Genomic DNA, 13,000 nt, shown 5'->3' on the forward strand with positions numbered 1-13,000 from the left:
TAAATAAATAAAATTTCCTTGACCATATTTCTCATTTCTAGCACTATTTCTTGATAAAGTTATCTATGGGTATTTACTCTTTTTCTTTTTTTTCCCCCCTTGGTAGTACTGCGGGCTTCATGATTGCTAGGCAGGCACTCTGTCACTTCAGCCATGTCCCCATCCCTCTTTCATTTTTTTTTAAAATCCATTTCAGTCAGGCTTTCATCCTTAGCATTCCAATGAAACCATTTAGTCATGGTCACTTATTGATCTTTAGTTTGCCAAACCCAGTGATCAATGAACCTGTTGATAGCTCCTCTTTGTTGAGATGCTTTTTTAAAAATTGATTTTTAGGATATCACATTCTCAGTTCTTCTCATACTTCATTAATTTTTCTCTTTCTTGGTTTCCTGTGCTTGTTGTTCCTCATATCCCTGACATTGGTGTGTACCCCAGGGTTCAGACCCTGAGCCTCTTCATTTGACTGTTATTCTTTTCAAATAACATCTGTAGCTTGACAGCTGAATTCATATCTCTAGTCCAGATCTTTGTATTGAACTTTAGACTCCTTAAGTAGCCTACCAGATCTTCTGCTTTTGAATGTTCAGTATCTTAAACTTAATTTGCTAGAACCAAACTTCTCCCCTTTTTGTGTAACTTTTTTGTCAATAAATGCTAATTCCATTCTTTTAGTTACTTTAAGAGAACAATTTTGGAATCATTTTTGTCTTCTCTCTCTTTCTCTCTTTCTCTGTCTCTCTCTCTGGTGGTACTAGGGTGTTGAACTCAGGGACACACTATCACTTGAGCTACTCCACCAGCCCTCGTGTTTTTCATATATAAGCTATTAATAAAAGCAGTTGCCTCTCTTTTGAAAATATATTAACAGTCTCTCCATTTCTTATTATCTCTACTGCTCCTACCCTTATCCAGGATACCATCATCTTTTGACTAGATTACTATAATAGTTTTCCAACTGGTCTTTCCACTTCTACCCCACCCACTTTGAACAGTCTCTTGACTCCTCAGCTAGAGTGAGCCTTTTAAACAACAGAATTATTATATCATCTGCTCAAACACCTCTTTTGGCTTCCTGTCTCATTCAAGAAAAGTCAAAGCCTTACAGTAGCCTATAGGCTATTACATGATCTAAGCTCCTTTAACATCTCTCACTTGTCTCTTACTGTTTTCTCTTTTGCTCATTCAGTCCCAGCCTCACTGCCCTCCTTCCTGTTCTTTAAATATGCCAAGTATGCTTCTACTTCAGGAGTTTTGCATTTACTCTTTCCTCTGTTAGGAAGATCTTTCCCTCAGATATCTGCTGTGCTACCTCCCTTATTTCATTTAAGACGGCACAAATGTCACCTGAACAAAGAGTTTTCCTTGAGCAACATGAATAAAACAGCGTTACCTCCACTGTTAGAATTATTTCTTCCTTTTACTTTGTTCTCCCTCCCACAGGACTTATTACCATATATCTAGTTGTCTATTTCTATTTTATTCATTTATGTATTTGGTTTTTCAAGACAGGCTTTCACTATGTAGCTGAGTTTGGCCTCAAACTTGCTATGTAGCCAAGGTTGGCCTTGAACTTAAAATCCTTTGATCTCTGCCTTTCAAGTGCTGGTATTACATATGTGTACCACCATGTCTGGATTATTTTTTATTTTGAGGATTTTTAAAAATCTTCATTAATAATCTAAAAGATGGGTATATGTTCCTCAAGTTCCATGAGAGCATGGGACCTTATCTGTCTTGTTTATCACTATATTCACAGTGCCTCCTATAATTCCTGGTACATGGTAGATGTTCAATGCATTATTTTAAATAAATGAATAATGCCTTTTAATTTTAAAAGAGACTAGCTTGCATTTAGTATGAGTATATGTGTGGGTGTACACATCTATAGTAACTAGATATGATTAAGTGGTCTTTCTAATTTATGTTTTATAGTAATAGTTAATCATCCATCTAAATACTGACATGCTAAGCATTGTTTAATTTAAACCAGTCCATATGTTCAAACCTGTGAGGTTGGCCTTTCACAAATCCCAATGCCTCATTTATTGTGTATAATAAACAGCATAGCATAAAGAAGAATACTTTTTTCCACTAAGTCTGCATGCTGTTATAAAGAGTTGAATTGTTATGATATAATGAGTCAACCTGCTGTAATTTTAGATGCCTTATGGGATTTGTAAAACATTGCTATTTTAAATTTTGATTATAAATTATCTTTGTTTTTCTTTTTTTTGGTTTTTTGAGACATGGATTTGCTATGTTATTCAAGGTAGCCTTGAACTTATGATCCTTCTACCTCAGTCTTTTGAATGCTGAGATCACAGATGTATGCCACCACACCCAGCCTTATAAGTTACTTTTTAAGGGACCATTTGGATGTGACTCAGTAAATAAAGGTGGTCTGAGCTACTTAAGCATCACATTATACCCATCTAATACCTGATTTGAATCCTTTACATGTTGTGATAGCCTAAATAGTCATTTCCAAGAATTATAGACAAGTTTAAAAGACAAAGTAATATCAGGTGCTAGATCAGTTATCTGTCTATAACTCATTCAAGAAGCTTAATTATGTTTGTGCAGTAATAATAAAACCTTAAGTGTGTTGGTAATAGCGTGACAAATATTTATTATCCTCCTTCAGATAGAGATGGCTTCTGCCTCCCTGCAAAGACCTGAGCCATCTTTTATTAGGTCTTAAAGAGATTATCTCTATTCTTTTTGAAAAAATATTGATAGAATTTAGATTAAACATTTAGAAAATAAAAGATACAATTTACTTCTGTTTTAGTTATTTTTCTTAAGTGATTTTTTTGGGGCTAAATTTGTTAATACAGAATGCTGTGTGATATGTTGACCTTTACTAAACAAGATATTTTATGAACAAAAGAAATAGGTGTGACAATAATTTCATGTATACTTTTCACACATGATTTATATATGTATCTTTATCACCTTCAGTTTTATTAGCATAGTAGAATATTTTATTATGTGAGCAAAACTTTCATAGCTCCATATGAAAGTAGTACTTTTAGTAGACTTTGGGGAAAAAAAAACTACAGTTGTTGTCTTGTTGTTTACAGGAAAGGAGGCAATAATAAGTTAATAAAGATCTATCATCGAGATGGTAAATATGGCTTTTCTGATCCGCTGACATTTAATTCTGTGGTGGAGCTCATTAACCACTATCATCATGAATCTCTTGCTCAGTACAATCCCAAACTTGATGTGAAATTGATGTACCCAGTGTCCAGATATCAACAGGTATGACCATGGAAGTTCTTGATAGCTATTGAGCAAGTAATTATTTAACATAATTTTATTCTATTTATCAAGCTTATTAGTTAAAAAAAGAAATCTAGTCATTTTAAATTTCCTAGTTAAGATTTTAGGTATTTTAATTTTGAAACTTACTCTGTAGCTACCGTTCCATAATAGCTTATTCTATGTACTAACTTTCTATAAAATACTTCTATTTATGCTTCCCACTTGTATGTCATTCCTCTGTTCTCTCTTCTTCTCCCTGGCCCTTTTCTCCTCTCCCCTGCTTTCTCCTCTCCAATAGGGTCTTACTAAGTAGCCCAGATTGTCCTTGAATTCCTGATCTTTCTGCCTCAGCCTCCCAAGTGCTGGGATTACAGGTGTGTGCCATCATGTCCAGCCTTCATTTCTTCTTTTTTGGCGGGGTGTGGGCTTGGGATTTAAACTCAGGGCTTTGTGCTTGCAGAACAGATGCTTGAAAAGCAGGCAGTCTAATGCTTCAGCCACACCTCTAGTCCATATTACTCTGGTTATTTTGGAGATGGCAGTCTCATGAACTATTTGCTTGGGCCACCTCAAACTCCTATTCTCCTGATCTCCACCTCCCAAGTAGCTAGGATTATAGGCATGAGCACCAACACCTGTTCACAGCCTTCATTTCTTATTTTTAAAGTATTAATTAGTTTTATGTGATTAAAAGGCTGACCTTAGCGTTAACACAAAGGATTTAGTACTTTTGCATCAATATAGTGGCTTGAGCTTCTAAAATTGAAATACAATATAAAAATAGACATGGAAAAATGTGTCAGAATTGTTAACATTCTTTACTTCTTTTGTTTGCTTGAATAGGATCAGTTGGTAAAAGAAGATAACATTGATGCAGTAGGTAAAAAACTGCAAGAGTACCACTCACAGTATCAGGAAAAGAGTAAAGAGTATGACAGACTGTATGAAGAATATACCAGAACATCCCAGGTTAGTATATTTTTGTTGTCTGGGCTAATAAGTATGTAATATTACAGTTACATTACATGAGATTTTTTTAATTCACTTGATGATCTTCAGTTGTCTTAATATCTTAAAACTAGCCAGTTTAGAGACTTTGATCATATAAATCCACCCATTCATAAATGGCTTTTTTTATTGATTAAGGATATAATTTTGTTATCAGTTAATATTAACTAGTTAGTATTAAGTGACAGAAAATAACAAAATGACAAAGTCTTCAGGTAGAAATTTATTTTTCTTCCATATATATCAGCAGTACAAGGGTATTATGACAACTCCACATTTATTAGGACCTATTGGCTTCTTCTGTTTTGGTACTTCTCTGTCTGTGCAATTTGGTTCACTCTAATATTAGTCATCATAACCATATTCTAATAAACAAAAAGGAAGAATAGGAAGGAGAAAGGAAGTTTTTCTGTTTTTAAGGCAACTTCCTAAAAGGAGCACACTGCTATCACTTTTATCCCACTAGCTAGAACTTAGTGTGTGTCCACACTCAGCTGCAGGTCACAGCTAGCTGTGTGAGAGACTGAGAAATCTCATCTTTATTTGATTAGGTGTGCTCAGCTATTATTTAGGAGTTTCCTGAGTGAATGAATGGAAATTGTGAGAATTTAAGTACCACAGAAACCAGTATTAAGTATTTTATATTAATGGTATTGAGCAAAATTCTGTAGAATAATCTAGTTCTTTTCCTAGAACTCCTTATTTTGATTGCTACTTAGATTCTTTTATGGCTGGATTTGGATTGGTTTAATTTGCCCTAAGTTGTTATATAGCACATAAAAGGTATTAATTTTGATGAAGGCATAAGTTTTTTTTTTATTCTCATTATAGTACTGGGAGTAAAGCACATACTATTGAAACACAAGGTTACTACTTTGGACATCAAATGATTTATAGGAGCATTAGTTTTTGTTGATTTTACTAAAGTCCATGTGGATTCTCATAAGAAAATAACTTGCCTGAATCCTTTCTAGTAGATAAGAGTAATGGATTTTTAGGGTTATTTTCTATGTCATGGATTTCTGCTCTTTATTTTTTCTTTTCTTTGCCTTCTTTTGGTCTAATTTACTTTCTTATAAGTTCTTAAAGTATAATTTTTATTAATTGGTTTTAAAACCTTGTTATTTTCTAAAATGAGTATTTAAAGCTATAAATTTCTCTTTGAGCATTGCCTTAGGTATATCTTAAAAGTTTTGTTATACTGTAATTTTTTATTTTCTCATTTCCCTTATAATTCCTTCTTTGGTCCATGTGTTATTTAACTTCTTTTCTTCTCCCTCCCTCCCTCAGCTTGCAAGGCAGGCATTCTACTGCTTAAGCCACACCTCTGCTCTGTTTTGCTGTGGTTATTTTACAGATGGAGTCTTAAGAACTATTTGCCAGGGCTGGCCCTAAACTTCGATTCTCCCATTCTTAGCCTTCCAAATAGCTAGATGTGAGCCACCAGTATCTGGCAGGCTTTACCTTCTGAATTTAACACAGTCTATTTAGAGTTTATATTTTACCATGTATCATGTGAATGTAAGTAACTTGCAACCGCATCGTTCTGTTTTCACCTCCTGTAAACTACATGGTAACCCTACAATTCAAGGTTACAGTGGTTGCATTAAGCATTTCATTTTCTTTTAAAGAGATTTAGAGAAGAAAAGAAAAGAGGGTCTTTTGTATTTACTCACATATCTACTATTTCTGGAATTCTCTATTTCTTCCTATAAATGTAGGCTTTTATCTGGTATCATTTGACTTGAGCCTGAAGAACACACTTCTTGTAGGACAGGTCATTTGGCAACAAATTCTCTCAGCTTTCATTAATCTAATAATAGAATGTCTGTATTTTGCTTTCTTTTTTCTGCCTTCATTAAATGTGATAAAATATATGTAAAATATTTGTATTTCTAGCAATTCATAAGGGTATAATTCAGTAGTATTAAATACATTTACAATGTTGTATAACCATCATCACTTTCTATACTCAAAATTTTTTTATCATCTATAATAAAAGCTTTGTACCCATTAAATATTGAGCCTCCTTAACTTCTACTAACCTCTACCTTCCAAGTCTATTAATCTGCCTATTTTAGATACTGTAAAATATTTGTACTTCTGTGCCTTGGCTTATTTTTCTATATGTGTTTTCAAGGTCTGTTCACAGTATGTATATACCAAAATACACTCTTTTTATGGCTGAGTAATATTCCATTATATGTGTACCACATTTTGTTTATCCATTCATCAGTTGATAGACATTTGGATTATTTGTAGCATTTGGCTGTTGTGAATAATGCTGATTCTTTTGTATACATAATTAGTAACAGAACTGTTGAGTGGTATAATGGTTCTATGTTTAACCTTCTGAGAAACTGCTGTAGTGTTTTTCACAATGGCTAGCCTATTACATTCCTATTGGCAATGCATGAGGTTTCTGTTTTCTCCATTACATCCCTAAGACTTTTTTTTTGTTGTGTGTATTTTTAAAAATAGCCATCCTAGTAGTTGTGACATAGTGTCTCATTGCTTATTTCTTATTGTTGAGTTTTAGAAATTTTAATATTTTATATATATATAAAATATTAAATATATATATTAAATATATATGTATATATTATATATGCATATATATATAGTATTTCTGGAGTTTGAACTCAGGCCTTTGTCTTGCTAGGCAGGTGCTCTACCATTTCTGCATTCTAGGATGCCTGAAGGCTCTGGGAGAGGATCTTTTTTGCTTCTTCCTTGTCTCTGGTGGTTGCTGGTGATTCTTGCCATTCTTTGGCTTATGATGCATTAGTCCAATCTCTGCCCCCATTATCAATGGCATTCTTTCTCTGTGTCTCTGTCTTCTCTAGTGACACTAGTCACTAGATTAGAATCTACCATTAAGATGAAATCATCTTAATTTACTAAGTACATTTACTAACTACATTTGTAAAGATTTTATTTCCCAATAAAGTCACATTCTAAGTTCCCAGGAATCAGGACTTGAAAATACCTTTTGTGGGGCTGGAGGCATGACTAACGTGGTAGACTACCTGCATAGCAAGCTTGAGGCCCTAAGTTCAATCCCCAGTACCGCCACAAAAAAAAATGTTTTGGGAGACACAAGTTAATCTTTAATGTGACCTTCATCATGTAAAGGTAGTTCTTTTTTGTTCCTTGCTTTTGTTTTTATCATGAAAGAGTCTTAGATTTTTGTCAAGCTTTTTCTGCATCATTTAAGATGATCATGTTTTTTTTTTCTTCCTTCATTTTATTAGTGCTGCGTATTACCTTGATTTGTGTTGTTGAACCATCCTTGTATTCTCGGGATACATTCCCCATGGTCATGGTGTACAGCTCTCTTAATATGATGCTGAATTCATCTAGTACTTTGTTGAAGATTTTTGTACCTAGGTTCATAAAGGATAATGCTCTATAGCTTTTGTGTAGTATCTTGGTCTGACTTTAGTTTCTGAGTAATGATGGCCTCACAGGATAAGGAGTGGTTTTTTAAAATTTTTTTGGAAGAGTTTGAGAAGGATTGATATTCTTTAAATATTTGATAAGTTCACTAGTGAAGCCATCTGGTCCTGTGATTTTCTTTGTTGAGAGGCTTTGATTATTGACTAATCTCCTTACTTTATAGGTCTATTCATATTTTCCATTCTTGAGTCAAATTTAGTAGTTTGTTTGCTTCTAGGAATTTGTCTAGGTTATCCAATTTATGATTTGAATGTGCTCCCAAGGTTCATGTATTGGAAATTTAATCCCCAATGTAAAAATGTTGTGAAGTGGGACCGTTAGGAGGTGATTAGGCCACGACAGCTTTGCCCTCATGTATAGATTAATATTATTATCCTGGGAATAGTTTTTTTTTTTTTTTTGCTGTACTAGGGTTTAAACTCAGGGCTTACACGTTGACTCATTCCACCAGCCCTTTTTTTGTGATGGATTTTTTTTTGAGATAGGATCTTGTAAGCTATTTGCCTGGGCTGGCTTTAAACTGCAATCCTCCTGATATTTGCCTACTGAGTCGCTAGGATTATAGGTGGGCGGCACCGGCATGTGGCTTCTAGTTTTTCTTCTGCCATTGATTTCTGATTTCATTCCATGTGGGTTGGAAAAGACATTTTGTATGATTTTAAGTTTCTTAAAAATTTATTAAACTTGTTTTGTAGCTTAACATGCTTTATCCTAGAGAATAATCCATTTGTACTTGAGAATAATATGTGTTCTGCTGTTGCTTTGTGGAGTGTTCTGTATTATGTCTGTCATGTGTACTTGGTTTAGCTTATTATTCAATACCTTCTGAATAGTACATAAACACTCCCCTCCTATGCATTTCTTCCCCTGCTCTTTTATATTGTTATATACTGTCAAAGATTATATTTTTATAAATTTTATGCCTATTAACAGATTTATAGTGATAATTTTGTAATTTACCTCTTAAAGCATATAAAATAAAAGAGGCAGAGCTGGGGATGTAGAGCAGTGAGAAGTGGTTGCCTAAACATATATAAGGCCCTGGATTTGATCTCCAGCACTGGAAGAAAAAGAAACCCCAATGTAATAGCTATCAAACCTTATATTATGCTTGGCCATTTCACTATCTTCTAGTGTTGACCACTTAAGCAGATTCAATCTACTGAAATCTCAACAACTTTTTCCCCATTACACTTCCAAACACTGGTCCCATCACAGATAATTCATCTACAAGTGCTAAAGTAAAAAAGAGAAGTTGAAGTTTGAAACGGAGCACACACACACACACAGGCACACAGGCACACTTCAGACACAGCACAAATATCAAGAAAAGTAGCAAGAAGAAAAAGGTCAGTATAATTCTGAATAACTAAAAAAACCTTAAAGATAACGGGGAATCAAATATTTTTCATAGGAAGATGAGCCAACACAGCATTTCTAGCCATTCTAGTCCCATACTTTTTTAAGTCATAACTATGTTATTCCACCTCAAGGTTGTTTCACCTTTAGCCTTCCCTATATCAATTGAGCATAGTCATACCTTTCTTCTTGCTCAGGCCAGAAGCCTTGGCATTATTCTAGACTCTCTGTTTTATCCCTTAGATCCAGTCAATCAAGAATTCCTGTTTACTTTATCTTTAGCATATTCTGGGAATCTAACCCCTTCTCACCACCTCCACTGCTAACACCTTGGTCTAAGCTATAGCTACCATTATTTCTTACCTCGTGTGTTAGCTTTCTGTCCCTGTGACAAAGTACCTGAGAAAAATCAGCATAGGAGGAAGAAAGGTTTATTTTGTCTCATAGTTTCAGAGTTCAGTCCATGGTTGCTAGACCCTGTTGCTTTGGGCCCATGGTGGCATCAGGGATCTATGGCCATGGAGGCCTGCTCACTCTGTGGTGGCCAGGAAACAAAGAAGAGAGGGAGGAACTAGAATCCTAATGTCCCCCAATAACCTAACTTCCTTCCACTTGGTTCTCCCTCCCTTAAGGTTCTACTGTCTCCCAGCAGTGCCCCCCAACAGCCTGGCAACTGCTAAGCCTTCAACACATGAACTTTGGGGAACATTCCAAATCCAAAGCATAATACCTGGAGTTACTACAGAAACCTCCTCTGATTCATGTTCTTGCCCTTATCTATGCTCCCTGAAATAATTTCTCAATATCGTGGTCAGGGTGCTTTTTGTAAAACATTAGTCAAATTATAGCACTCCTCTGCTTAAAAAGACTGTGGTTGCATATATTCCACAAAGTAAAAGACAGAGTCCTTTCTGTGATGCCCAATATAATCTGTGCCCCTCTTCCTCTCTGACCTTGTTTCTTACAACTGTCTTCTCACTCACTGTGTTGCTCCATCTTTACTGGACTCCCCACTGTTCCTCAGATATGCTATACCTGTTGCACTGCCTGTTTCTTTGCCTGGAACACTTTTCTCCCAGATAATTGCTTTGCCTCTGCATTCCTTCAAGTCTGCTCAAATGTCATCACCTCAATAAGGCCTACTTGGCAACTTTATTTAAAATTGCACTTCTTAGCCTGTGTTTATGCCTGTAATCCTAGCACCTAGGAGGCTGAGGCAGAAGGATCAAGAGTTTGAGGGCAGCCTGGGCTGCATAGTGAGACCCTATCTCAAAAACCAAACAAAAATCCCTCCAAAATACATAATAAAGTTGCAACTTGCATTCATATTCTCCCTTTCCACTCTGCTTTTCCTTCATAATAATTCTTACCTCCTTAAAAAAGCTGTGCAATTTACTTATTTTGTCTGTTGTTTTTTATCTGTTTCATGAGGGTAGAAATCTTTTTTTTTTTTTTAATGGGACTGGGGTTTGAACTCAGGGCTTCACACTTACAAACCAGGTGCTCTACGGCTTGAGCCACACCTCCAATCCATTTTGCTCTGGTTATTTTGGGGAAAGGGTCTCTCAAGCTTATTTTTGCCTAGGCTGGCCTCCAACTGTGATTCTGTCGATCTCTGCCTCCCAAGTAGTTAGGATTATAGGTGTGAGCCACTGGTGCTCAGCAAATGTAGAAATTAGAAATTTTTGTCTAAGATTGTTCCTATATCCCAAATGCTTCAAATAATACCTGGCATATGTTAGTGTTCAATTATTTGTTAAATGAATTTGTGTAAGATAATGAACCACAAACACTTTACCCTTGCCAAGGGCCTGGAATCAGACTCATTATATAAACTGAAGTCTAACAGAGGGCTTACCTTCCTGTGAACAAAGGCTAGAAAAAAATGGCCACTGATGCATATGACTTTGGCTTGCATTGAGCTGCATTTCTGTTTTTTTGCCATGGCCATAGAAAAGCAGAGAAAGCTCCATATGCTATCCACATGTTCAATAATTGGAGGATTTAACTGCAGAAAAGGAATCCTGAGCAGCCTGATATGAGACTTGGTGCTGGACTTAGAATCCTCAGGTTGGGGAGCTGGGTTTGGGAGTAGATAGTGGCAACCAATAAAGCCACTAAAAGGCTGTAAGAGGACTAAATTTCTATATGTGAGAGTTGGAGCAAGATTTGAGTAGTGGCTGGGCAGAGAAGAGCCATGGTGGAGGCTTAAAGCTTTGGGAGGTGGGAAAAGAAAGAGGGACCCAGTGATAAGAAGTACAGGAGACATGCTATGAAAATAAGTGTTAAAGGAGGTTTAAAGAGTTGATGTTGGGATAGTTGACATCTAGATTATATATAATGCTGGTGTAGTGACTTAAGTGGTAGAGCACCTGCCTAACAAGCATGGTGCCCTGAGTTCAAACCCCAGTACCCACACACAAAAAACCAAACAAACTACATTATGTATAATTAGGAAAAATAGTGATGGACTGGGATAAGAGAGAGGAATTTAGCCAGGCGCTGGTGGCCCATGCCTATAATCCTAGCTTCTTGGGAGACTAAGATTGGGAGGAATTGCAGTTTGAGGCCAGCATGAGCAAAAGGTTAGTGAGAACCCATTTCAACCAATAACTGGGTGCAGTGGCACATATTTGTCATCTCATCTACTGTGGGAAGCATAAACTTGGAGGATCACAGTCAAGACTGGCCTGGGCAAAAAGCAAGACACTATCTCCAAAATAACCAGAGCAAAAAGGGCTGGAGGCGTGGCTCAAGTGGTAGAGCACCTGCCTAGTAAAATCAAAGCCTTGAGTTTAAAAAAGAGAGAGAGAGAAAGGAATTTGGTAATGAAGATATTATTGATAACCTTGAAAAGTGTAGTCTGTGTGGAATGCTAAGTGCAAAAGCCAAGACAGAATGAATTGATATGAATGGGAATTGAGGAAAAAGAGATAGCCCACGTAAACAGTTCTGTCAAGCTTAACTATTACACTCCAAGTGAATTTAGGAGTAAGAGGGTTTTTCCCCAAAGTGGTATAACCAGAACTTATTTGTATACCAATGAGAAGGAACATGAGACTGGGAAAGTTAGTGATATTAGAGAGGTTGGCAAATGTGGTAGAGTGAAGTAACTGAAAAGGGAAGAGGAGGTGAGATCCACAGCACTTATAGATAAAGGAAGGAGAAGGTAAGGAAGGGGTACAGATATAGGTGGGTTTATAGTTTTTTGTGATAGGTGTAATGGCGTTGTTTATGGGAAAGCTACTGATTTGGTAGTGATATTGAATACTTTTCCCATTGCTGCTCTATCTACCAGTACATATACTAGTATTAGTAGAATATAAATTATTGGTATTTTCTTTGAAGATCCACTCTGGGGCTTTACAGGTAACTTCTAATCTTGCAAGGGAGGAAAGACCTTCCACTATAATTTGGGTTAACTATAATTAAAGAGTTGTAGAATTTGTAGCTACAGATTTGGGTGTGGGCATTCCAGCAGTGTTCAGTTTAGAGATGTATGGTATAACCTCAACTGTATGGAGCAGCACAAGCTTTTGGCCTACCTCATCTGCTAATGTTACCTCTTATTATCCAGTACTGCTGAACAATTATTGATCCCAGAATTTGTCCTATTATTTCATGTATACACCATACTTTGCCTCCTGTGAACAGGCATTTTCTTCCTCTACCCTAATTCTTTAAAACCTATTTTAAATGTCACCTCCTCTCTGAAGCCTCAATAAAGGCTGCAATAAATAAAGCTGAGTACAGTAATGCATGCCTATAATTCTAGCACTTGGAGGCTGAGGCAGGAGGATCATTAGTTTGAGGTCTACCTGGGCTACACAGTGAGATCCTGTCTCAAAAAACAAACAGAACAATTAAGCTTCACTTTTTTGCCTGTACCGTGACATTAATCCCA

At 36.1% G+C, this 13,000-nt stretch overlaps 1 protein-coding gene across 3 annotated transcripts in view; it reads left to right on the plus strand.

Annotated features, from left to right (window-relative positions):
- Pik3r3 (phosphoinositide-3-kinase regulatory subunit 3) overlaps positions 1–13,000 on the plus strand; it is a 128,433-nt gene that overhangs the window by 96,403 nt on the left and 19,030 nt on the right. For all 3 annotated transcript variants that reach the window (XM_074080253.1, XM_020157645.2, XM_074080252.1), the window contains 2 exons: positions 3,087–3,267; positions 4,114–4,239. In XM_074080253.1, the coding sequence (XP_073936354.1) occupies positions 3,087–3,267; positions 4,114–4,239 (307 nt within the window). The remainder of the gene's footprint in view (positions 1–3,086; positions 3,268–4,113; positions 4,240–13,000) is intronic.

Source organism: Castor canadensis, chromosome 7, assembly GCF_047511655.1.
Source record: "Castor canadensis chromosome 7, mCasCan1.hap1v2, whole genome shotgun sequence".
In the NCBI taxonomy this organism is placed as follows: domain Eukaryota; kingdom Metazoa; phylum Chordata; class Mammalia; order Rodentia; family Castoridae; genus Castor; species Castor canadensis.